Here is a 26,965-nt window from a genome sequence, read left to right on the forward strand (position 1 = left end):
GAGAGGTCAGATGTGGGGGAACAGCCTTTCCTCTGCCGATGTTGTGGCAGCCCCCACCCCGGTCCTAAGGGTTACATGACCTTTTGCCAGCTTTTTTGTATTCATGCTGTAAGAACATTTAATGCTAATAGACCCTGGGTGCTGAGCAGCTCATGTACAGACTATTATCTCCCTTTCAACTGGAAGCTGAGCGTTGTTGCTCTGCAAACCAGCACAACAGCTGAGTGAACACAACATAATGCCCATGAATTATTGCAGGCAACGCCCATGTCCTCCCCAGTGGTGTGTGGCAGGGTCATCTGCTCTTCATTATTCTGTTCTACCTGGGAAATCTCTTTCAGTGTCTATTTTTGTCTAGTATTTTCCCTTTAAATCCATTGCAGTGGTGACACGTTGGTTATTTGACCATAATTCAGTATATAAAACCAGCCATAAGCAGGAACATTGCTTTCTGCATGGCCTTGAGGGCTGAAGTAAAACTCACCTGACCTGGATGTTTGTTTCTCCAACAACACAAGCTCCAGGTCTTTTGGCTGAGACTTTCTGGGCATTTTGCAGCCCTGGTTCACTGGAGAGCAGCTTTAGTTGTGTAATCCCACAAATGCCTGTGACATGGTCAGATTTTGGCAGTGGTGGGATGAGCATGCTCCAGCGTGCCCATGATCATCCCTGTGCTCCCACAGTCCTGACTGGAATGCCATGGAGCTCATCAGAGCATCCTCTTGCTGCAGTGGGAGGCCAGAGGCATCACACCCTGGCTCTGGCTTGTTAGCTCCCCGTGGCACTACAGATTTGTTCCTTGCAGTAAAGAGTCTAATGTTCTTATCATGCTGGGTATAAAGGTCTTGAAAAAATTTCTCTTATGAGTGATATTGCATCACCTGATCATTCTCACCATCATAAGTTTCTCAAACTGAGATTTTATTTACATTGCAAAGCAGGGGGATCTGCAGTCCCTACCCTAGAAAACTGTCAGTCTAATAATTTTAATTTTGAAGCTCCTATAAAATCCAGCTCCCTCAGCCTCCTTCCAGCTACTGCTGCTCTAAACATCCCTGACTGGAAATCTTGCCCCCAGTTTCAGAAGCAAGCAGCAAGGCTCAGGCATCTTTAACTCACACAGTGGCCCCCAGCTGGGGATTTCTGCTGTGTCTTCACGTTGTCACACGCAGTGTGGCAGTGTCCTGCTTCCTCCAGCAGTGCCTGATGAGCAGGGGATGGACCTAAGCAATGCAAGCATGTGCCTGCACTTTTCTGCCCTGATGTGGGTGATATGGATTGGTCCATTCATGTAAATGTCTTGGCTGTTGTGTGTTGCTTTCCTTGCTTATTAATCAAAATTATGCAAAATGAGGGGAAAGCAATTTTTTGGGAAAAAAATGAAATACCATCAACAGTGACTGATTAGAGCCTGCTGGAATGTGATGGGGCAGTCTGCCACCCACCAGGCATGAGGATCCCTACAATAACTGGGGAAAAAAATTGTTTTATTTTGGCAATTTTGGTCAATGTTTAGATGTTTTCTGTTCAGGCAGTGTCGTGATGGAAGATTTGCTTATATCTATTTGTTTGGTTAAAAAAAAAAAAAGTCCCAGTGTTTTGTTTGCATCTGACATATTTCAGTCAGTTGCAAATGGTTTTTTTTGGATGTGTGTTTTTGTTTTGCTTAGAAAACAAATGAAAGGAAACAACTTTAATTTGTGGGCACCTTGAAGTTATTTTTGCTACTGCCATTTAGGGAGACCACTCTGTAGCCAGCAGTGGATGCAAAACACTGAGACATAAACAAAACATCTGGGATGTGAATATTCCCACTGAACCAATTCACAGGTTGGAAATGGAGCTGGTGCTTAAGTGCCTTGGTGGATTGAGGCTTTAGCAGTAACAAATAGTACTAAGTAAAAATCATCAATTAAAGATCTCCTAATGAATCAAAATATCAGCCACTCTGAGCTGAGAAGGGCAGAAGCTGAAAGGCAGATTAGAGAAGGTGTGAAATCTCCCTGCTCAGTGTTTCTGACTGCCTGGTAGCCACAGCTCTGTGCTGCTTGTATTTCTTGGTAAAACTGAAAAGCAGGGAAATATGTGAGACACTGCTGCTGATCCTGTTTGTTTCTGTTATACAAACAGTGGGGAGAGTCTAGATATTTATTTCTTTTCCACACACAGAATTAAAAAAACCAAACAAACAAACCAAAGATGGATGACTGGAAAAAGTTACTCTCCTTTAAATTGTTGTTACCTCAAACCTTTGGAATATTCATTGGTTTTGTGATGCAGTTGATGGATTCTGCTATGCAGCCTGGCAGTGTGTGAGAACATAATGCATGTAGTAAAGGTGACTAACCCCTGACAACATCCCCGCCGATGCCAAGTGGCCCATATGCTGTCATAAACACATTTTATTATTTTTTATTTTTTTTCCATGATCATAAGAATCCATTTTGGGTAGAAGATCACATTAGGCTCATTCATTACCTGCTGTGCTGCTCTGTGCATCTGCAGTGTAGCATCTCTGCACTGAGCTTTGGGCTCATCCCTACGTGTTTTCTGATATTCCAAATCGTCTGTCACGGGTGTACACAGATCTTCTACTCTGTGTGTCCTGGAGCATCCTGCGCCAGAGATAAAAATTATGCTAAAAGGTGGCTAAACTTCTGGGGAATATGGTTGTTGATAGCTGATGTTAGGTTTTATATATCATCAAGAGAAATTCCTGCAGATTGATACTTGTAGCAAAACTATCATTTCTTGTAGCAGAAGAGAAGGAAACTGACTGGCAGGTGAACTGACTCTATTCTTACGAATAAATTTAAAATCTAATGAGAACAACAGGTGTGAGACAGTAGTGAAATTTTACAGTATCCCTGCAAACTTTAATCTACACTTTTATTTTTCTTGAAGGTCTGTCCAGAAGTGAAATTTCAGGCCTAGGGCTACTGAAGACCATCTTTAAAGTTGCTTTGTGATTTTGAGCAATACATCATAGGAGCAGTGATGTTCAGATGATACATTGCACTAATACATCACAGGAGCACTTTCGCTCTTATGATATATTAGTATAATACACTATCAGAACACTATCACTGATGTATTACTCAAAAACACAGTTTCTGACCCTCAAGATTCACCCTCATCTCCAGTCTGAATACACTGAAAGCTGTGGATAATGATAAGAATAAGAAATCACATATTCGGTTTCTCTAGGGTAAAGCTGAGGGAAAAAAATAGTGTGGCATTTGGAATATTTCATTAACTGAAACATCCTTGTGTTTTCATTTTATTCACTGAGCAAATGTTATTATGAATAGAAGCTAACACAATATAGGTGTGTTTGAATTTTCTTACAAATAGCCTAAGCAAACCTTTTTTGATTTCATATTTCATTATAGACTTAAGCCATGTTTTGAGAATGCTTCCATGAGGGGCAGGAGTTTCAGCTGATTTCTACTTCATCAAATTGAATCAGGTGCAAGCTATCTAAATTCTATGCAAACCATTTGGTGCTGTTTCTGATGCAGTCAATTTTTTTTAAGGATTTAGGCACCATCTAAAAAGATCTGAAGATGCATAAATGTGATCTATCACTCAGATTATTTGCTCGCCTCTCCTCACTTAGGTGTTGGGGGTTTTTTTCCCTGAAGAATTGTTCTCAGTTGTTGTTTTTCTTTACTCAAGAGTGAAAGACAAAAGGAAAAAGATAAAAGAATGCATTCCAATGTTGTTAGTAACTGAACTTACTGCAGAAAAGTATTTTTCCCAGTAGAGTTTGGGTCTTGAGGACCTTGCATTATCCTTCCTTTATGGTATGAACAGACTGTCAGAAAAAATAAAAAAATAGGTAATAGCAATAACACAACACTAAGGTGCCAAGTCGTATATTTGTGTTGTTTTGTTTGTTTGCCCCAGATCTCATCAGCACTTTTGACAAAAACACATCATTATTCACCTGCTTCCCAAACTGGGTAACCTAAATCTGCCTGTGCAGCTCAGTCCTCACCTCTGCTACCCCCTGGACAATGGCCCTGTGCCAGGAGAGGAACACACTTCAGGCTCTGCCAAACTGGGCTCATCATCCTTGAGCCTCACAGGTTCTGGGCCACCTGGCACTCTGTCCCTGCAGGTGTGTCCCCAGTATGAGTCTTGTACTTAGGCTTCATTTTTTTGTATTTGGGCTACAGCCTCCAGGGAGGAAAGGAGGCATTAAAGCCTTTTTAACCTTGTGAGAGGCATTTTCCTCTTCTGCCAGCCCTTCTGCCCACACGAGCTCTGCACTGCATCCCATCTCCAGCACCTTCTTATTCCCATCTATTCCAAAGCCACAGCACTCAGCTCCAAGGGACATTGTTATTTCAAAGCTGTGGCTAAATATGTCTCTGACTGACAACTATGAATAATTCCACAGAGCCCCTAAACTTCCAGGCATTTCACTCTGAAGCTCATATAATACACAAGGGCTGTTCTCTCATGTTTTTCATCTTTTATATTCTCCAAAGAGTTGAGATACAGTTATGGAACAGGTTAATGTATTTTCCTCTGAATATAATGCTGTGGGAGCCTGTGCACGGTTACTTGTGTGTGCTGAGAATAATGCTGACAGTTCAGAAAAGAGAGTCATGAACTTGATAATCACCATTATTTTGTTTCACGTTTTCAGCATGTTCATGTCCATGTGCTGCCAAGGAGGGCTGGAGACTTCAGCAGGAATGATGATGTCTACGAGGAGGTAAGAGTTACACTCCATTTCTTCCTCAGAGTTGGTTTTGCTGTTATTAAATTGCTTTAATGATCCAGGCCCTCCCATGGGACCATGCATTTTTATTGCTTGCACAGATCCTGTGACAGCACCAAGATCTATACTGGGATTTCCTTGTGAGCTCCCTCTCTGAGGGAGGATACAGTTGACACTTTTGCTACTTCAGTCTGTCATTGCACACAGGGTCCATCTCTAGAAATAATTGTGTTCTCTTATTTTGAGGGCACAGGAGAAAAGGGTGACCACACGGTCAGCCTGGCATGCAGGGAGGGTGTCCTATGCCAGCTGCTTGCCTGGGGTGCCAAACCTCCCCCTTCCAACCAGAGAAAACACAGGCAGCTTGTTACAGCTCAATCACAAATTGCCTTCCAGCCTGCTTTTTGTAGGGCTCTGCTCCGCTCTGGACAAATCAAATGGTAACCCCAAAGATGGAAATTAAAGAGCAACTCTGCATATAGATGGAATATCTGCATGTGTGCAGATTGTGCAGCAGAGCTCGGCTCATGAGCTGTTCCAGTGTGACTGAATCACTGGCTTTTGTTTAAATGAACAATTGTACTGGCATTAACAAAAAGTTTTCCCCAGTTTGACATCTGTCATAATGATTCTATGAAAAAATCTCACTATTGTTAAATTTATGGCTTGTTCTTTGTGGATTTGGTAGGATCCTCTATCTGAAATATGACATCTCCTTCTCTTTCTGAAAGTAATTAATATAAACTTGCTCACTGCTACTGCAACACCATCTGTGTGAAAGAGACATCGTGACATTTTCTGCTTTTGTATTTTTTCCTTTGTGATATCTACATGATGACAAGTCCCCACTCACAAAAAAAAAAAAATGGTGGAGTGTTTTAAAGATTTTCAATTACTTAAATATGCAAAAATGAAGAAGAAAGCGTATTACTGACAAGTTATATGAAGTGTAGTGCCTGAAAACTCCACTAGTAAGGATAAAACCTTAATGAGACTGCTAAACGAGGAGATCCAATGGAAGTAAATGATGGCAATACTTGCTGGTGTGGTGGTTAAAAGCAGTTTTAGAATGAGACAAAAGTTAACACCAAAAGGGTTGTCAGGCACTGGGAGAGGCTGTTCAGGGATGTGGTGGAGTCGCCATCCCTGGAGGTATTTAAAAGATGTGCAGATGGGGCTCTCAGGGGTGTGGGTTGCTGATGGATTTGGCAGTGCTGGGTTGATGGTTGGATTCAGTGATCTTACAGGTGTTTCCACCTAAATCATTGTATGGTTCTATAACCTTTTCCTTTTCACACATGTTAAGGGGTTTCAGATGCTGCATCAACCCATCAAATCTCTTTCCATTTCTGTCATATTTACAATTCCATTTGCTTCTTCTTTAACACGATTATTTCTCCCTTGTTATAGCTAAACAGAAACAGGCAAAACTCTAATGAACTAGGCTATATATTTAGTGTTGTTAGATGCAAAAGGGTGGCAAATTGGAGAAGAATTTCTTTTTTATTTTGTCATTTCCAATTACAGCAATTGTAGGTGTTGCTTTTATCAAACAGGAAGCACAAATATTTAGACATAGATGTGATAATGTATCTTTTAGCAGAAGAATGTACAGCCTCAGAGTCTAACTAGCTATTCTTGAGCACCACAGAGCTAACACACTTTTGTAGAGACTGTAGCTGAAGAAAGATTTGGGGGTTTTTTAGGATGCCAGGGAAATAAAAACACATTTGTAGCTATAAAAAGTTTGGTGTTTAGTTCTATCACTGTCTGGATTGAGGATGGAGGGACTTAAGAAATTTGCTATCACAGGCGAATAAAGCTATTTAAAAAAATGAAGAAGGGACAAATTATTGAAAATACAGCTGACTTTGGAAATAATTTGAAGCTTATGTCAGTACAGCAAAAACGTTTTGATATAATGCATCTCTATGTGATGTCAGCAAGTCATCTCCTTTTGACAAGAAGATATTTTAAAAGATTTAGGAAGATATGTAGATCATGGTGGGGCAACAGGCTGGAAATCAACAGGGGATAAAGTACCATTAGATGAGATGTGGGTGCTGGAGAGAGCTTTAAATCTATTTTTTCGTGAAATTTGTACTTTAAAAATCCAAAACCTGTTCATAAAAGACACTTCATTTTTATGTATTTGAGTGATAGATGGAGTTGTAGTTTAGGCAGCAAAGGCCACCTTCCAAAAACATCCCAACGGCCTTTTCCTTGTAAAATGTGACATGGAGACTGATCAGCCTCCCTCAAACAGTCTGTGCAATTGTAAAGCACACTGAGGAGAAATTGTGCATATTGCAGTGCCTGGTTTAGCTACCATAGCTAAAGGTTTAACAGCAACTGGGAGCAATTTCCACAGGCTCCAGGTCTCAGCTCTGGCTCAACATGCCTTTTGCAAGCCCCTTCCTATCTGTAAGTGCCTTTGAGCTCTCCAGGCTCTGCAGTTGTCATCTGTATATGCTCAGCAGATTGCTGATAAATCCCACTGCTCTTAGTGTCTGACAGTGAAAGGAATGCCCAGATGCTGAGACATCACTCCTCTTAGGAGACTTCTAGAATTAAGACAGCCAGGAAGTGCTTGCAGTCTCTCACTGTGTGCCTAATTTCTCCCATTCCGTTTTGGCATGACCACTCATCTGATGGAAAAGGCAGAAGAAAGCATTTCAGGTTGCTCCCTGCTTAGTCTGTTTACTGGGCTCTGAGATCTTCAGGCTTTTGGCTCTGAACCTCTGACACAGCCCTGTCTAAAGCAGCTTTTAATGTAAAGGGTATAATTAAAAGTGTTTCTTAGCACTTGTATTTTAATCAGCTATCTGAAGGACACAAATATCTGCTGATATCTTGATATATTTTTGAAACTATGGTAGTGGAAAATTAATTGTAGATGGAATAAAGCAGGGCCTGACACTTATTTCACAGCACCTTCTCTAAGACATTCCTTGGTAGAATGTGTCACTTAATATTTTAGGTTTTTTTACCTCAGTGCATATGAAAGAAGTCACTGTGTGATTTTTCCAAGATACAAAGAGAATCACTAATAGCAAAAAAAACATCTGCATTTAATATTTTATTTGTATTTCCTCTGCATCTTTGCAGGGCTATTTCTTGGAAGGGTATTTCCTGGGAAGTGTTAGTTATCCTCTCTCTGGGCTCACTGTAGTGGAAAGCTAAAGCTATAGTTTATCAGTTCTTACATTTCTCTGCAATTATTTGAAGCCTAATCCTGCAAGTGTGTGCCTGACAAAGTTAAATTTGTCTTACAGGATTTTTTTTTTATAGGATCAGGCCCTTCATCTTTTGCTATTGCTAGATTGCTTTTCTCATCTTCATCTTGAGTAGTTCTTATTCATTGATTCTTTATATCTTGGACAGCAGAACAATAGCAGCTAAATATTAGGAAAACCTTCCATTAGAATAACTCTTTATACCTCAGTATTTTCTGTTTGGTTTGAAAGAGATTATATTTCACATTAATTAATCAAGGAACTTAGAAGCCTCTTATGAAGTAGTTTCTTGCTTCGAAGTAGGTGAGTTCTTTGCTATTACGAGGGCATGTCTCAGTGACTGATAAGAATTTGGTATGAAAGAACATCTTTACTGTAGAACAGCCCCCAGTGTTGCAGTCAGCACAAGCACTGCAGTTGTTGGAAGTCATCGTGTCCAAGACATTCAAGAACATAATCCTGAAAAGTCTTGGCACTTCCAGGCATCTGTGAGCAGCCCTCATTCAGTGGGTGTTTGAAAAGTCCATAGCACAGCCTGTCCCTGGTCTCCACTGAGTGGTTAGCCATTGCTGCAATATAAATAACATTCATCATCCTTTAGGCTGGCAGGTAATAGCTGTACTGGGCCAGAGACAATGGGAATCTCTCAGAAAGGAAGACTCAATCAAAACTCTGCACTCCTGTTATGAGTGCTGACCTCAATAAGTTAATTTTGAGGCTGACAGACTCAGATGGGCAAGGGCAGCTTGGCCCCTCAGTGAAACCCTGAGCATCCCTGGCATGCTGAGGTGAGTTTTGTGGTGCACACCCCTGTTCCTCCCCAGATCCTGTGTTTCAGCTGATGCCTGCAGCCTCCTGTAACAGAGGCAGCTGCCACAGCAATGCACATCCAGGGCTGTGCATGCAGGGCAAGGAGTGCCCAGCCCCTCTGCAGCCTTGCTCTCGTGCCCTCCTCGTCTCACTGCCTGCCTGCAGTTCCCAGCCTAGACTGGAGAGCACTGGAAAGGGGGAAAATGTGAAAGAGGGAGATTAACCCAAAGCCCTGTGTCTCCATCCTCCTCTGCCTGCCAGACCTGCATCATGGATCTCTTCTAATGAAGCTGAGTGAAACTTCCTACTGTGAGTCCTTCAGTAATTTATGAAATTTTATAAAAAGCCAGCAAAAGAATTTGCTTCATGCTATCCTCCTTCCCCTCTGGCATTCAGGCAGGCAGTGAGAGATTCACTAAGGAAAAGATACTTTGACTTAGTGATCTCATTCAGCACGTTATGCTAAATCATTTCAGCAAGAATACCTATTAGTAATCATTTCCAGTTCCAGGAAGGATGAAGGAGGCATTTTGGCATATGAGTCAAGAACCTGCTGGGCTGTTTCTTCAGGCTGGCAAAACAGGGGAACAGTGGTGAATTCAGAAGTTTAGTTAAACAAGCCTGAAGTTTAATTCTCCCTGAACGGCTTTGAGTGTGACATGCCATCACTCCGAGCTGCAGACAGCATCCTGCCTGCTGCTGGGCACTGAGCCTGGCACAGGCTGCAAACCTGCACAGCTGCACTGAGCTGCTTAAAGGGCTTAAAGGCAAGGTATGAAGTAAAAAGATAAATAAGCCCTCATCCAGGTCCTGTGAGACAAAATGGAAAGATGCCCAACAGCTCCTGTGAGCATCAGATTGAACTATTCATGAAAATTAATGGCATGCAGAGCTAATAGGCTGTTCCTTGGCCCCAGAATGATATTGTACCTTCTGGGAACATATTGTAGCCTGCTGGGAGATCAGTCTGCTGTGTCTGAACCCCCTTGGGGCCAGACCCTGCTCTGTCTTCACCCTGAATGGTTAAACCCATAGAAAAGGACAGAAGCAGCATAGAATCTAAGTAGTTTTGTGGGGTGTTTTTTTAAAGCTCTAGTTTTCCCAGGTACAAATTTATTTTCTAATCTCCTGATGCAGCAGCAAATAAATTCTTTCTAGTAGGCTTCAGATTTTATTCTGGTCTTGCCAATCCTGCCTTTTCTGACTGCAAGCATCAGAGGAGGTTCTCCTAGCCAAGGAGTATGAGCCTTTCCCAGTTGATTCCTGAGTCTTGTGATATTTTAGTGACTCCAGCAGGGCAGGGCAGATGAATGGTGTGTCAATATTTCCAACTGGGAGTATTGAAATAGAACCTAGAACTGTGCCAATAATTATGGTAGATGGATGGACAAAAAAATCATTTTTAGTTAACCTGAAACAATGTTTTTTCCCATCAAATGAATTTCCTTTTTATTTTAAACCAGATAATTTATTTTCTGGACCATAATATTTTGTCTGATTAGGATTGGAAATCCTCTGGATAATGTTGGCATGCCCTGCAAACTTATTCCATGTCCTCGACCTACATGAGGCAAAACTGACAAATTTGTCAGTAAGGTCCAGTATCAATACTGGCAGAAATCCTATGATCACATTTATCTTCTTAGGTGAAAACCCCACTGTTTGTGATATTTTCTGCCCTTTCCAACCCTGTGAGGTATTTATTAATTTGACACCTGAAATCTCTGAGACCTTCCTCTATGCTGTGTTGCTGCACTTACTTTAAGATAGCAGTATATCATAATCTGATCTGATTAAGAGCCATTTCATTCATTGTGGTATCTTCCATAGGATCTAGAGAAATGAAAACAGCTCAGCTGTTTCTTTGCTCAGCAAAGAAAGGAGTTAGAAGTGGTTGAAGGTTTGCCATTAAGGCAGCCATCCCTCATGATCACACACATGCCCTTTACACCTAGGCTTTGTCTGGAAGGAAATGTTCATTTGGCATTTTACATACCATGGATCAGCCTCATTGCCCTCTACTCTGGCTCTCTCTCTGCATTCCATCACTGCTCTTGATGCTTCTTGCCCTTTCCTGCCTCTGGGATTTTACAGTTATTGTCCTCCCAGGTTAAAATATATTAGCTGCCAGGAACCACTTACATTTCATCTCTAATATAGTAGATGCAAATTTTTGTGACCATTGCAAAGGCTCCTCATGTAGGATGTTTATTGTGTTTACCTCATGGAGCATTTGTTCTTCTGTGTCCTTGATGGTTCTTCATTGGCAAGTGACTGTGACAAAAAACCTCCAACCAAGGACAACTTGCTGATAAGAAGATTAAAGTGAACATGGTCTCTGAGGCCTGTTCATGCTGTCGGTGCTTAGACTTGCTCAGATGCTTCTGTGTATTCCCAGCCCTGAGGTAAAACTGCCTTCAGACCTCTGCTTCTCCTTTGAGGCAGTGTAGGTTGAACTCATTCTGGTGGGGAGAACATGCCCCATTGGTATCCTGGGTATTCACCTTTTTGGAGTTGATGATATGGAAAGCAAACAAACCAATCAGGGAGCTGCCATTTTCTAAAGAGAGATTTTTCTTTGCCAAATTAAAATGCTGCCTTAAACTTCAAATGAAATGAATGCTCCCCTGTTCCCTTTAAAGTTCAGGATATTGGAGCAGGTAGTTGGTAAGCACAAACCAAATCACACCAAAATCCAGTGCAGACCTGGCAAGGGGTTAAAGCCAGAAGAGAAGAGAAGCTGATGGTAAAATTAGGCTAGAATGAGAATGGATGTTATCTTTTGTTGCAGTGGTTTTTCCAGGAAAGCAATGCAAAGTGACCACAGACCTGTTGCTATACTGGGGGCAAAGAAAGTGTTATTTCAGTTTCAGAAAGGATATTTTAATAATACATTGCAGCAGAGTGAGAATTTAGTTAACAGAGTGTTAGCATAATTGTGCACAATTTGGTTTTTATTTAAATACATTAAGCACCATTGTTTCTTTTCCATGTTAAGGATTGACTTTGGTGCTAGGCTGCAGCAGTTTTCCTTAATTGCTTTAATCCTTGGCCTTAAGAAAATTAATACTTTAAATTCACACTTGTTAAGTACACTGCTAATGAAGAGCAGGCTTTAGCAATCTTTGGTGGGCCCAAGCTATATGTAAAAAAAAAAAAGGGAAAGCAAAGAGAAAAAAAAAAAAAAGAGAGAGAGAGAAGCTAATCACCAACCATTCTGTTAATGCTTATTTTAATCATCTTGCCTGCCCTTGCTGGCAGACAGAGCCATTTGGCTGCAGAGGCAGGAGGCAGCGATCGCCTCAAATGGCACTGATGTTGAGAATTGGGCCCAGGAGGACAATCTGACTTGTCAGTTTATATAGACATAAAGCTTCATTGTTGTGCACAGACACAACTAGCTTTTTAAAAGCCTATTTCCCTCCTGATGATGTGAGAATCTGCTCCCCTCTCTCCTACTGTTCTGCAGCCCTCAGATTTATTAGATAGTGTTTGTAGCCCTGCTCAGGGTTTCTGTGGTGCCACAGGGGCAGGTGGGGACCAGCAGTGCCATGAGCAGACAGCAGTGACCAAATGCCAGCTTTGAAGCACAGGTACCTGTGGGGGCTGGGGGAGTAAAGAACTGTGACTGCACACTGGGTGATGTCTCCTCAGAGAGTTTTAACATACTGATATCCCTGATGGGATATTCTCTGTGGAACTGTGTGTTTTAAAACACACAGGATGCTCAGGAGAGAGGAGCTAACAGCATTTCCTTGGGGGCCAAAAAGGAAACATCTCCAAAATTCAATTAATTACCAGAAACCTATGATCCGTTTTCAAAAACAGCTCATGCTGCTATTTTGCATGTGCAGGAAACTTTTATCTTCCTGACAACTAAGAGTTGCAGTTGGCAAAGTGAGCTTACAACTTCTGGCTGCCTGTGCCTCCCCATGCTGCAGGGAGCCCCTGGAAGGATTTCAGGTACCACAGTGCAGCATTTTTCCCATTTCAGCTTCTGTGTCCTGCAAACTGGAGAAAGTGACAACTGGTGCCCGCATCAAGCAGTGGCATTTACTGCTCCTAGGAAAAGAAAGCTTCAAAATCCTGCTTGGCTGAGTTACAACCCAATTATAGCTATCCAAGCACAGGTATTCCAAAAAAACAGAGAAATGGGGAAGTAAGGCAGCCTTTGTCTCACTTTGCCCAGATTGCTGGAGCATTGTGTATGAGGTTGCCAAAGAATCCCTCCTCCATTTAATTGCAGAAATTGATCATAGGTTTGTGGTAAACACACAAGCAAATCCAGCTAAACATTTATGACTCCCTTTTGCCACATAAATTACTTCAGTGTACTGGTATCTTGCTTCTAGGGGCTGTAGTCTCTGTGGAAGTGGGAAGGTATTGCAATAAATAGAGTTTTAATGGAAGGCCTGTTTTAGAATTTCTCTTTTCTTTGAACAATGACCTTTTTCTTTCTTTTTTTGAAAAAAAAATCTATTCTCATTCATTATGAGTGTCTTTGAAGGGGCAAATGCACACAACTGCCAGGCCACGTACAGCATGGGCTCTATGCAGGGTTCTCCAGCTGAAACATGATTGGGAGCAGTAATTGAGATTAGCTCCCTAGGAGAGGGGCCTCTGCTCCTGCTCTCTTCCTGGCTTTTTTCTCAGTAAAATGCATTTAATGCATTTATGAGTATACTATAAGTGCTAACATACTTTCTTCCCATAGCCCTGCCATTTCCGTGGCAGGCTTACTGAAGAAATAACAATACATAAAGCTGCATAAACACTTAAGGTCTTCATTGTCTGCTGCTATTGGCACTTTCAGATTTTCTATTTGGAGATAATTTCATTTCACACTTTTACATCTGAAGAACCTGTTTTTGAAGACCTCAGAGTATATTTTATTATGTATATAAATGAAGTTTTCTCCTGCCTCTGTGAATACATTAAGTAACAGTACCTGCAGGTTTGATGCAGAGAGGTGAAGGGACCTTGTGAAGTTCTGGAGTGAGTCAGGGCAAAACTGGAGAGTGCAGATACATCCATGAATCCCTGAACAATTAAAAGGTGGATTGATCACCCATCTACAGCTACATGGAGTAATACAACATATGAAGCCCTTACTTCCCTGTATGAAAGTGTGGTCCTAAGACAGATGGTAGACATTCCAGGATGTGCTCCCCAGCATTGAGCAACATTGAAAACTGGAATGACTCTGAAGAACTTTGCTTTCATTTTTGGGTTTGTTTTATTTTGGTTTTCCCTGAAAAATAATACTACTGGCATTTAGAAATTCAGATTGTCACCTGGCAGTGCACTGATTTCATTCAACCAAGGCCTTTTGAGCAGCAGCAATTGCTGCTCTCAGAAGGTGAACACCTCAGGTATTTTAACAAGAGGTGACATGTTCACCCAGCTGTAGAAAAGGGCATCTATCTTCACTGGTGCAGTGTCTTCTGGGACACCAGGAGGGAAATGCTTAGGGAAAAAATGAGAAGAATGAACTTATGTATGAAATGTCCCAGCTTTTTGTCTCCAGAATGGTAGATTCAGGGGGTCTTTTGCCATAAGTGGATTCTCAGGTGGCTTTCTAAAAAAAGATAAGCAAAACAGCCACTGACTTTCAACAAGAGTCAGATGTCTAAATGCCTTGAAGACTTTGGAAAAGCCAGCCCTTTATCCTCTGTATCAGGTTGCAATGGCAATATTGACACTCAGTAGGATGTTATTGGCATGTGATTTTCTCTTTTCATCTTGCACAAGGGCATGAGGCAGAATTGCCCTCTGCTGCTGTGTGAGCAGAGGAGTTGTGGATTGATGTATCAGCACTTCGTGTTTCTGGGTTGATCTCGGGAACAACCAGAAGGGAAATAACAGTAGAACAAGGACACTTCCCAGGTTAGATAATGTGCTCCACTGACATCCTTTACGTTGCTTTTAAGAGTGATAAGCATAATGAGGCTGAGAACAATCTGGTGTTTTTCCACCACTTTTAGCAACTTCTTGTCATTTTAAGCTGGTGATGTTTCTTCTCAGGTGCTACCTGGTGATCCTTTTAACGTGTTTATTACTGTTGCTCCTTCTCAAGAAATAAATTTGCTGAGAGTAAAGAAAGTTGCTCATTAGGGCAATGTAATTAAAGGAAAAGTAGACATCATGCCAAGTTCCGTTTTCTCTACAAAGCACCACCTTGGAGATTGCCTGAAACTCAATTACTCATTGCTATGCTTATTAGGGAGAACAATATGCTGAAATGATCCCTACTTCTAATAACCTTGTTTTCTACATGTGAATCATGTTAATACTTTTTGCTTTAGTGCCTTAATCACCATGTGTAAAATGGGTCTGTTTCTAGAGGGGGAATAGGGAAGGTGGGCCACATGGTGGGTGTTCTCTGAATTGCCACTTTCCATTGAGAGTTTCTTATTTCCTGCTGGTCCACAGTCATTTTGTGGCACTTTTTTTGTTGTTTTTTTCTTTTAATGACATGGAACAACATTTATTAACAGATTACATTTTGATAGTCAGATTTCCTCTGGTGAAATGAAAATGTTCATCTTTTGCCTTGCTCTCTCCCTTTGGGGGAAGGAGTGTTCAGTATCTTTCATGTCTCAGTCTCTTCTTTGTTATCACATGGCTTCACCAAGACAAATAATTTCTGCAATAGAAAGCTGAGATTAACAGTTGCTAAATAACCTTGTTCTGATAATCACTCTGGTGCCCAGTTTTCTTCCTTGATGAGGTACCCTGATACCTTCCTGCTGTCCTCCTAACATGATGTCCTCAGCTTCTCTGAACAAGCTGTCCCTATGGCCCCAAAAATCCTGTGTAACCAGGTGTGTTAGAGGAGCTGTAAATACCAGTATTCTGTCCAGGGCTTTGGAAGAGACCTGAAGCCATGAAAGAAACATGATGTACTTCCATCCAGCCCACAACATAATTACCCTCCTTAGCTTCATGCTCAAGCCTTCTCCTCCGAATGTGCAGGAAACTTTCATTAATGGGATATTCCATCAGAGCTGGAGGACAGAAATCTTAATCATGCTAGTAAGGACAGCCAAAATTGCCATGGGAATGTGGGGAAATTGCCTGAGGTTCAAGCCCAGTGCTGGCCAAGTTCACTTAAGATACCAGTAAGTTTCCCTAAAATTCTTTGTCAAAAATGCCACAAGCACTCATAAAATAGTTGTGTGCAAGCTTCACTTTTGATCAAAATAATGGATGAAACCATGGAAGTGGCTGAATGTTGAAAATATCTATGGGACAGAGAGGGAAGTCATCTGTTCCTAAGCAAGATAGCTTGACTGGCAAAGTGGAAAAGAGCTGGAGAAATGTCAGGCTGTTTTCTCTTTGGTGCATGTCTCCATCCCTGGAATTGTTGAGAGCCACACTGGATGAGGCCTGGAACAAACTCATCTAGTGGAAGGTGCCCATGGGAGAGGAGTTGGACTAGATGATTTTTAAGATCCTTTCCAACCCAAACCATTCTATGATTCTATAATAGGAAGAGGAAGATAGTCCAGGAGATTTTGTTCATGTACCACTAGTGTCTTATATATCATATAAGACAGGTATCATTGTTACCAACTATGTCATATGAACACTAAGAAATCACTGTTCCTAAAAAATGCTGTGTGTTCATCTCAGAAGGATGCATGGCTGTGCAGTTAACCATTCCTTCTCCTTCTTTCATATCAGAATATTTCAGTCCTTTTATGCAGAGCACAGGCAGACATGATTGAAAAGGAAAGTCTTACCCTTTGATGTTTGTTTGTTATATTATCCACTTTTCATGGCTCTATTATTCCAGAATCCTATTGAGCCATTCATTGGCAAGTGGAAATTTCCACTGCAGTCAGTAGGGTATTTCTGCCTCTAAATCACTTAATTTGGCCCCTGATACTTAACTTGGGGCCAGATTATCAAAAGTGTCAAGCACCAGCCTTCTGAAGGCTTAGCACCTCCCACTGAGGAAATATTTTCAAACTGCTCTACACAGAGCAGCTCCTGTTGTGACCCTTTAAGGACAGATTTGCAAAAGAGCTCAGCAGCTCCATTTCACCAAGGAGCTGAGTCCTTTCCAAAATCTGTCCAGCTTTGCTTGATAAGGACTTTTGAAAATGTACATTTTAGCAAGCTCTCTGATGTGGAAAAATACTAAGTTCCAAACATTGGGAAGGACTTGAAACAAATGCTTGCAAAGAGAAAAACTTCCATGTTTCAAGATGTGCCAGTTTTATTGACTGATAGAGGGACTGGAAGAAAATTTTGGATCTGAACAGGTTTTCCCATAATTGCCCACTAGGAGGTTTTCTGCACATTCTCCTGCAGCAGCTGCCAGGCAGGATGCTGGGGCAGAGCACTGCTGTGCTGAGGCAGCACAGCAATTCCTGTGTTCTCAGAAATGCATTCACTTAGCAAAATGTGGTTTGTAAGCAAAGTAGCACAAAGCAGCCATTATTCTTCTATCAATCTTTCTGGGGAATAAAATACACAAAAAACCAACACAACAAAACAAGACCAAAAGAAAGGGAAAAAGAAAAAAAGGAAAATATTGATTTGAATCTTATAAAAATTGAGCGAATTTTACTTTTGAAATTTCAGACCCAAGATTCTCCTTGCATACTTTATACTGCCTTGCTCTCCAGAGAGCCTTTTCTGGTGTAGGTAGCAAGAAAAGTCTTCACAGAGCAGTTTGTGTAACCTTGGAAGCTTCTGGGTTTCTAGGTGAGTGTTGGTTCTTCACCTGAAAGTTATTGTAGGCAGATGGCAATGGAGAATGTGATGCAGAGAGGATATTTCAGTATCTAAAATTCATGGCTTTAGGCTTTAACCCTAGGCAGCACTTAAGCTCCCAGGAAGGCAGTTCTGTTAGTATTCCGTGTTTCAGGAAACTGAAGCTGCACATCTTGCATGTGTGTTCTGGAAGGTGGGTGTTTCCCTCCCCATGGGAGCAGGCAAAGGAACACTAAAGCCTCAGCAGCCACTTTGGGACCTGGCACAGCCCAGTGCAAAACAGACATTCTGATTCTGGTCTCCTGTGCTGCAGGAGCCTTGGCACATACAGACTTCAGTCCTCTGTGAACTTAGTGCTTTTCCTTTGCTTATCCAGCCCCACTTTGACATAAAGTACTTTTTAAAATAATGAAATAGATGTAAAAGAAATAAAGCAAAGGAGGAGGCGCAGGCTTGCTAAAAGCCTTTACTGCTGTCACAGGACTGTGCAGCTTCTGTGATTATCCCTTGCCTTGTTCAGCAGTGTATAATTTAATGATTGCATCCAGGGCATGCTATTAACTTTCTTTTCTACTTCTGCGACCCCAAAGCTCATTAATTCTTTTTACTATTCCCCAATTGACACGTGTGTATGTGTATGGGGAGGGCAGTGGCTAAAGAAGTGTTATGGATTTCATATCTTTGCTTCGTCTGCCACATTATAGCAAATGACAGTTGATTAGGTCTTTCTATAGATCATTACCAATTGTTTTCTACCTTGCAAATGCTGCTATTACGACAAATCTATCATATCCTAGAGATCCTGTGCAGCTTGTTATTTCTGTGTGATTTATTACGCTCGCAGTAGAAATGTTGTTAGCGAACATTGGGGAAGCAGTGAATATATTGAGAAATATCAATGTATCCTCATGTTCTGGCTTGCAGTGACAGTCAGTGATCCATCTCACTGACACTTACCTTGTTAACATTTTGATCAGATGGCAAATTTGTCATTTTTCCTGGTAACAAGTATAAGTTTGTACAAGAATTGCAGAAACATGGGGAAGATAAAGAGCCCCTCTCTTAGTTTTTTCCAATGTGATGTAATCAGTAATCTTTCTGGAAAATGAAATAATTACTCTGTGAAAAAGCTTATCCACTAGAAAATGTGCCAGTGTTAGAAAGCTCAGATTTCTCTTCATTTGAAGATTGAATGAGTTCTCTTTGCAGCCATTACTGACACATTGATTAACACACCAAACCAACATGAAATGATAATATAGAACAAAGAGGTTTACAGTCAGATTTCCTCTCCTTGATTATAGTGAGGAACACAAAGATCTTGCAAGTAAAAGGGAAGGCATTATCTCTGGGAACAATGGAGTACAAAATACCACAAACACAATATTGCAAATTTCTTCTAATCCTCACACTCAAAGCTTTTTCTCAGCTGGGCTGTCGGCTCTGCAGCTCTCCTGTTCCAAAGCGTGGGCATGAAAACTGTGCTCACAACACAAGTGGGCTACACGGGGGAAATTACAGCCCCTAATGAAATGAAGCCACCTCAAAGAGCCAGTGACTCACCTGACAGCCCACAAACATGGGGAAGAGGACAAGAAGAAGAGTGGGATGGTGCCTTTGGAGATCTAGATTTGTTTGCCATCTCTGTGCATGTCATTAATAAGGGCTTGTCCGTGCAAGGGAATGAACAGTTCAGCACTGACAGAAAATCAGAGAATCAAAGAATCATTTAGGTTGGAAAATATTTCTGAGATCATCAAATCCAACCATGAACCCAGCATTTCCAAGCCACCACTAAACCATGTCCCTGAGTGCCACCTCTACACATCTTTTACAAACCTCCAGGGATGGTGACTCAACCACTTCCCTGAGCAACCTGTTCAGGGTTTGACAATGCTTTCAGTGGAGAAATTTTTCTTAATATCCAGTCTAAATAAGCCTGGACAGAGGATGTGTGTTTGACTCAAGCTTTAGTTGAGGACCAAAGCAGAATAAACCCTATACAAATAGCCCTTATTTCAGGACTTCCATGAAAGTTTCTTTCACTCCATTGTTTTTTTTCAGTTTTATCCAGTGAAAACTTGGCTGCATAATTTCAAATGGCCAGTGCCAAATGTAAGCTCTCAGTCAAGATAATGAAAAAAAACAGGGGTCAAACAGTTCCTCATTTCAACCAGATAGATTAAAAAATACAGACTAGGTAGATCTTGAGAGTATTTAGATGAGAGTTAAATTGAAATGATACAGCTTTCCATTCTCATCTTCACTAAATGACTTGGGAGGTCTGATCCTCTGCTGGGTTTGGTTTTATCTTGTTGCTGCTTTTCTAACTTTCTTTATAGTATTGTCAGGTTGTAATGCTGTGAATAAAGGCTCAGATTGTATTCAGAGAGCACACACAGAAGCTGAGCACTGCTTCAGCTGTGTCATTTTGGTCATAACAGCATCGGTTGGAATTGTTTAATTCTTCTGATGTTATGCATAGCAATGCAATAGTTCAGGCATCAGAGAACTCGAGGAACGAATCTTAGTGTTCTGCATCAGTTTGAGAAAGCACAATGTCATCTTCTAGAAAATCTAATTGTTGTGATTAATATTTAGCATAGAGAAGTCTATGTGAAAGGGCAAAGTTGCATTGGCTTGTTGAATTTAATGAGTTACTGATTTTTCATTTCCGTTTATTTTCAGCATCTCTCTGAATGGCAGAAAATGTACAAGTACATATTTTCTGTAGCAGTTTCTCTTGGACTGTGCCTCTAACAAAGACACTCCTCGGGTGCCTGGCCCAGGGGAGCAGGTGGGCAGCAGCTGTTGGCTGAATTTTGAGTTGGGACTTTCAGCAGGGAGACATTGAGGTGCATCAGAGGTGCAGCTGCACCAAACTGCAGAGACCAAACAGATACAGGAATGGGGATGATGAAGTGATCAGAGACAGGAGTCAGCTCTGGAGAGGGGTAAGGGCTGGCTTTACTTCTTGAAACCAACTCTGACAGGGATCTCAGATATATTGGACCTGATGGCACAGGCTTTGTATTTAACACTCCAGCACCATAATTGCAACTTCCTGAAAACTCTAGTCACTTAGTAAGTGCTTCTTATCACTGAAAACAAAGGGTCATCATTAAAAATGAATAAAAATATGAAAATTCCAGCAAGTATTGCTGAAGAAACTCGGGCAAAACATTTTCTGAGAGAAAAGCTAACAGTGAAATAGGTGCAAGGAGAATACACAGCAAAGTAAGTTTAACAGAGCTGGTTGACAAGATATTGCTGCAATTTGTCTTTAGGATCACACAGAAAGCTGACAGATTTCACTAGGTCTTGGTGACATTCATATAAAAAAGTTTCCTAAATCACCACCTGAAATTTCAGACAATGGTTTCTGATAAAGGGATGTCAGAAAGTTTCACCTTCTGAAATTGGTGACTCATTTACCATTATCTTCATTGAACAGCTGAGATCCTTCCTTTAGGAAGAGAAATGAAAAAATATCTTAGAATGTACCATATTGCTTCCGATTCCAGAGAGGAGAAGGGAATTAATGTTGAGGATGGCGTTGCATTAATTAGTTTCAGATGCAAAGGGTTGAAAGTAAATCCCAACAAGCAGCAAGAAAGGGATTCACCAGCAGAGCAGCTGGAGGGTGGTACTTTTTTTTTTAATCAGTGTTGTTCATCAGTGTTTTGCTCCTTAATAATTAGAGCAAGATTATTAAAAAAAAAAAAAAAAAAAAAAAAAAGAGCAGATTATTGCTGGGAACTCATTTATGGCTGTATCAGGAGTTAATGTTGAACTCTGAAGGTGCTTGGCACTCTTGGTGGAGATAGCATATGGGAGTGCTCAGTGCCTGACAGTGGGGATGCAGACCACCAGCTCTGTGGTTGTGAGCACATGTGCTCCCACAGGCTGCTTGGAGTCCAGTCCCACTCCTATTTAAACGAGTGTGAAGCTCTATTAGGCTTGCTTAGCATTAGGCTGGGCTCTTGAATTAAAAATTCTCCACTGAATACATGTAACACAGCAGAGCCTTCTCCTTCTTCTTCACCTAAGTGGCAGAACTCCTACTCTCGGGCTGTTGGCTTCTCTCTTTTGCTGTCAGTGATACAGAATTTCCTGGCCCTGAGTATTCTATTTTATCAGGTCATGGGGTCTGCTGGATTTGGCAGAAGAGTGTTTTCTCAGACTGTGTTTTATGAGCTGGCAAATTGCAACTTGTGACTCTCTTAGGAGTTTTGTTCAGTCATTTAGGTTTTACCTGAAATAGAATTTTTCAGTCAGCCCAGCTTGTTTGGGTTTTCAAAGAACAAACATGTTTGTCCTCTAATTTGCATTAAGACAAATTTCATTACTCTTGCATTTCATTTCACTACTGTGAAAGCAAAACCCAAACCAAAATAAACCAGCACCACTGATGCAGCAAGAAAGAAGGTGTTGTTTAGTAAACATCTGTGGCTTTTGATGGTTTTGGATAACTCCTTGCTGGTGCCTGGAAAACCTGGCTACAGGCTTAGAGTGAGGGCTCCATCCTGTGATAACCCAAAATTGCAGTTGCACCGTCTGGCAGTTTTGATATGCATAAAGCTGATCCACAGGCCACCTTGGGAAACAGAGATCAAAATCTCAGAGACTGAAGAGAACCAGGAAGGAGGGAAGGAGGCTCCTTACTGTGGGATCTCTGCATTCGCTGGGAGTTTTCTTCAGATTAAACACTGCTCTCATAATAAATCCAGTTGGGTGCCTCTCAGTTTCTCAGTTCAATTCCATGTCTGCTGTGCTGGGGTTTCTCCTCACCCTTGCACCTTGAGGGTGTGTACAAGATAAAAGGGAGAGGGAGCTGGGGGCTCTGGCAGAGAAGCCCTGCCAGCATTTCCAAGCAGCAACGTGAGATCAGCCACATCACAGTTCTTTGACTTCAGCTCAGTTTGCTGGGGTCTCTGGCTGACAGCACTCCCTCCCTGCTTCTGCTACTCCAACATTTATTTCACAGTAAAGGCTGTGAAATAAATTTCACAGTTTCATTTAATCATCAGTATTCTAGGACTAAAATGACCTCGTTTTTATTTTATTTGTTTTACCAAGAGTTGAAAGGTAAATATCATTTCAGTACAAAGCTGTAAGTAGCATGATTTCTGTGATTTCTCCTCCTTCACACATCCTCAGCCTTATTCGTAGATACCTGACAAGGAAGCACCAGCAGATGTTAAAACAGTACATCTTGCCAACTGCAAGATAGGCCATCATCAAAACAATGTTTTTGCCTGCAGGTTTTTTTAACTTTTATTTCTGGCATCCAGTATCAGTAGGGAGGATTTAATCTGAAGCAGAAAAAGCCTGAACAGGGTCTCCAAAAGCCAAACTTTTACCCAAGTGGGTCAGGAGAACTCTGAACTCAAATGAGGTTATAGACAGCTATTGAGTTTTGCTCATTGCAAGCTCGACAGCCCATTTAGCAGAGTTCACTGGCCCTTGCTAATGGACGTGCTGTAATGTCCTGCATCCCTCACAGCCACGAGTTTAGATTTTAATGGATCTGAGGTCACTTTGGCTGAGAAGTCCACACACTGACTTCTTGCTAATAGTGCTTAACATTTCTATGAAACTTAGTTGTGTTTCTTAATTTCTTTATTACGGGAATATTGCACTCATGGCCCTGCTGAAATGAGGATGTAATGGATTCCTGCCTCCACCTCCAATTTTCCAGTGCTGAGCAAACCTTCCATTGGGAGAGATGGACTTAGGTTGCTGTGGGCATGAGAGGCCCACAACAACCTTACTTAGGTAGGATTCCCAAAGAACCACAAAGGGCTTTGTGGAACTACTGTGGGGTTTGTGTTTGCTTTTTTGCTTTGTGATGGGCTGGCAACTCAGTAGCATGAACTGAGTGGCTGCCCATGCCTGTGTGGTATTATTTGTCTGCAAATTCCCAGATTGTCTTGTCAGGAAATCAAACCCCCATAATATACTTTAATTGCCAAGAATTATGTCAATAATTCCTTTTGCTTTGGATTTTGGGTTTTTGTTTGTTTGTCTTTAATTTTGGGGGATACTTTTTTCACATTTTTTTTCTTGGATTTTGGAGGCTTTTTTCCACAGAATAGGAGGTCTACTTCTATCTTTGCTTTGCCAGGATCTTCTGCTTCCATTTCTATCCTGGCCTGACTTTGTTTTGCCAGAAATCTGACAGCACTTCTATACTGTTATCAAAGTGTTTTAACAGCAGGTGGGGAACACTGGTGCATCTCAGATGCCCAGTGCATAAATTGTGTCTGTAGGTGCCACAGAGAACCTGCAGGTCCTGTAGGTCATGCAAAACTTCCACCTTGGTTTGGACACTAACTTAATCAGGGATTTGCTTAATGTGGAAATACACAGTTTTTTCACATTTGAAATTATTTATTTGATTTTTTTTTTTTTTTGACACTGTGTTTATTCCACTAAGATTTTTATTAGGAATTTGGTGCTTGTTTCTTTGGTATGTTGGTGCTTGGATGAGAGCATGTTGGATTCAAAGGATATGAAGTGTGTACACAGAAAATAAGGGGTTAAGTCAGAGATGCTCACTTTTGCTGCAATTACTGGGATGGCTGCCTGCATACCCAATGAATACCCCCAGTTGGAAAGATTTTAAATAGACTGGGCTGGATACATGGGAAAAGCAGAAAAGAGTTGAACCGATGGGAGCATTTTGTCAGGATGATGGACTGAAAAATACAGCAGGTATTTTCTGCCTTTTAATGTACAAGGCTGTGTGATGCAGTTGGGCTCTCCCACCTGAGGGACGTGTGTGCCAGTTGGCACCAGGCTCCCCTCTGGCTTGGCATGGCTGCCTTTCTGGGCCAGCCTCACTGAAGGAATGTGATTTGCTATGAAAAATGTGTTGATCAGGCTTGGTTTTGTGCCACCAGGCAGATTAGTGAATTGCCTTGTCTGCCTCCCATTGCTTTACTCCAGCCAGCAACATCTAAGCCTTTATGATTTTGCAGGTCTTCATTAAAAATAGCTGTTTCTATATGTGATTACTGAGCCCCATCTGGGGAGAAATGAGCCTTTCATCTGTGTATTATGAGGCCATATCTGAACACATTGATTCCATAACAGAGTAAAATCAGACAAACTTTCTGTTCAATTGTTTTTCCAGCTCATCTCAAAGTTCTCTACGAGCCCTGTACTGTCCCCAGCACATAATGTCTGGGGTTAGGGCATTTTTTTTCTGTTTTGTTTTAATTGCTCTTTTACTGCTAAATGCAATTTTTGTAATTGCTTACATAACTCCAGGGTTTTATTTTAAATTAATCTAACTTTGCAGTCATTCTACATATGTTGCTCCTAACATTTGCCTATTATTTGGATTAATTCCACTAATTTATCACCTCTGTTTAGATATGCATTGTTTTTATAATCCTTACAACTAAATTAAAGCACACTTGTTGGGCTAAAGGCAAAGTTTGCCTCAGTAAATCAGGTGGATTTTTTTCCCTCTCTGTTACTACATATTTATTTGGACAGGATTTTTTTCTGTGTGTTTTCTGGTAGTTGGCTGTAAAATTAGCAAACATTCTAGTAAATAAATTCAAATTACTTTGATTATAGAATAAAATTAATGGATAGTGCTAGTATTTATTTTTCTTTTTTGTCAAATTCTAAAATATTTCTCAAGATTTAAACACCTAATTAGCAGCCGACTTCTTTCACCTCAGATTAGCTCTAAAGTTTGGTGGTGGCATTAGTGAAAGGAGCAGAACTCATGATTAGCTTGTATTTTTAGTTGGTCCCTGGCTATTCATCTCTTGAGTGTATTTTTAAATGGTTGGGTAGGTAAAACCTAAAAGCCAGTACAGCCTGTCCTCATAAGCAAGAGCTGTGCCATCAGGTGCTTTCTTTATGCACAGGGAAAATGGAGACATTTAATGGTGGTGCTCATCTCTCATCTTCCCATTTTCCCCACCAGTGCATTGTAAAGGCACCAAGCAAATACATAATATGGGACTTATGGGCAAATTACTTTCTTAAAGGAAAATTTCCTTTGAAAATGAGCTTCTGCTGTGAACAGGCTGTACTTCCATGAGTACAAATACAGAACCAGAAACGCTGAAGTCTTTCACTGCCTATATATTGAAGCTGTCTTTAGGGATGTGGAAGAAAGGCTTTTTTTCTGAATGTGCATGAAAGGAACAGCACACAGTTTATTGTTCAACAGCCCCTGCCAAACTCTTTTTTGAAGAACACATGCATACATTTCTGGGAGTTGGCACGTGAAAAACCCTTGTGGGATATCTCTTTGGGTATGATATAGTGTTAAAATATAACAGGTACCAAGTCCAACGTTTTCTCAACTGAGAAACTCCTCCATTGATGGCGACACTGCAAACAACAAAAATGTGAGCCAAGGGTTTCTCAGATGTGCAGTGGAGCTCAGCTTTCCCACTGACTGTGAGCAGGCAAGGAGGATTCATATGGCTACAAAAGGATGCAGGCTGGATTAGTAAAGGGCAACTCACATTTTGTCTAAAATGAGGAACAGTCAGGGGTTTTCTCCTAACTGAGTGGCTGATCAATTCAGCACATGTGAAAAGATCTTTTTAAACAGAAACAAACCAATTCCCTTAGATTTCACTATTAATTGCATGTAATACACGGTGTATCTATTTTACTATAGTGTTAACATTATTGAGATTGCATATAGTTATTTTTCTTCCAGCATGAGGTGCTTTGATGATTTCTCACAAATTGCAATTTTTAATCTTAAATTGAAAATGTGTCCAGAAATTTAACTAGGCCCAGACTTGCATTGTAGAAAATAAAGAAAAGGATTGCAGCTCTCATAAACTCTTATCCATGAGTAATTATCTTGTTATGTTAAAGTGGTTCTCCTGAATATTAAAATAATTAGGACCAACGATCTCAGCAATACTTTCCTCAGATGTTGTAATTGGCAGGGGGTGTTAACTAATTAAATGTATTTCTATCGCTGGCTGGCTAAAGAAAAGGATGAAGCACTTATAATTGCTGAGATTTAGCACAAGCACTTGTTTACTACAGTATAAACACAGAGATTACGGTGTTTGTGATGGGCTAATAGCTGGAGACGGGAATCAAAACGCTCCTTCAGGGCATTTCTCCTTGCTCAAGGGGGCTGGAATCAGGGGTACTGGCAGAGGGATGGGGCTCTCCCCACGAGCTCAGCAGTGGCTGCTGCAGTGGATCTCGCAGGATGGGTCCCAAAGCGCTGGGAATTGGGCTGGAGGGAAAAGGCACACATCTCTCAGAAAGCCTGCAAGGGCTGAGCTCCTGATGGAAAGGGGCTGGCAGGTCAGCCAAGGCATCCATCCACCCCTGAGCAGGGTGTGTGTACCAGGGCTGGGTTACGCACCCGCCCTGTGTGCTGTATCCCTGGGATCCCATTCCTGCCCCATGGGATTGGGTTGGTCTGTGCTTCCTCCTCTCTTCTGCACAGAACCACTGC

General features: G+C 41.3%; 1 protein-coding gene across 5 annotated transcripts in view; it reads left to right on the plus strand.

Moving 5' to 3' along the window:
* The window catches only part of FHIT (fragile histidine triad diadenosine triphosphatase), a 537,187-nt gene that overhangs the window by 448,214 nt on the left and 62,008 nt on the right, over positions 1 to 26,965 (plus strand). For all 5 annotated transcript variants that reach the window (XM_085590342.1, XM_085590341.1, XM_085590344.1 and 2 more), the window contains one exon: positions 4,658 to 4,726. In XM_085590342.1, the coding sequence (XP_085446468.1) occupies positions 4,658 to 4,726 (69 nt within the window). The remainder of the gene's footprint in view (positions 1 to 4,657; positions 4,727 to 26,965) is intronic.

This window comes from Lonchura striata, chromosome 12 (assembly GCF_050655825.1).
Source record: "Lonchura striata isolate lonStrDom1 chromosome 12, ASM5065582v1, whole genome shotgun sequence".
NCBI lineage: Eukaryota > Metazoa > Chordata > Aves > Passeriformes > Estrildidae > Lonchura > Lonchura striata.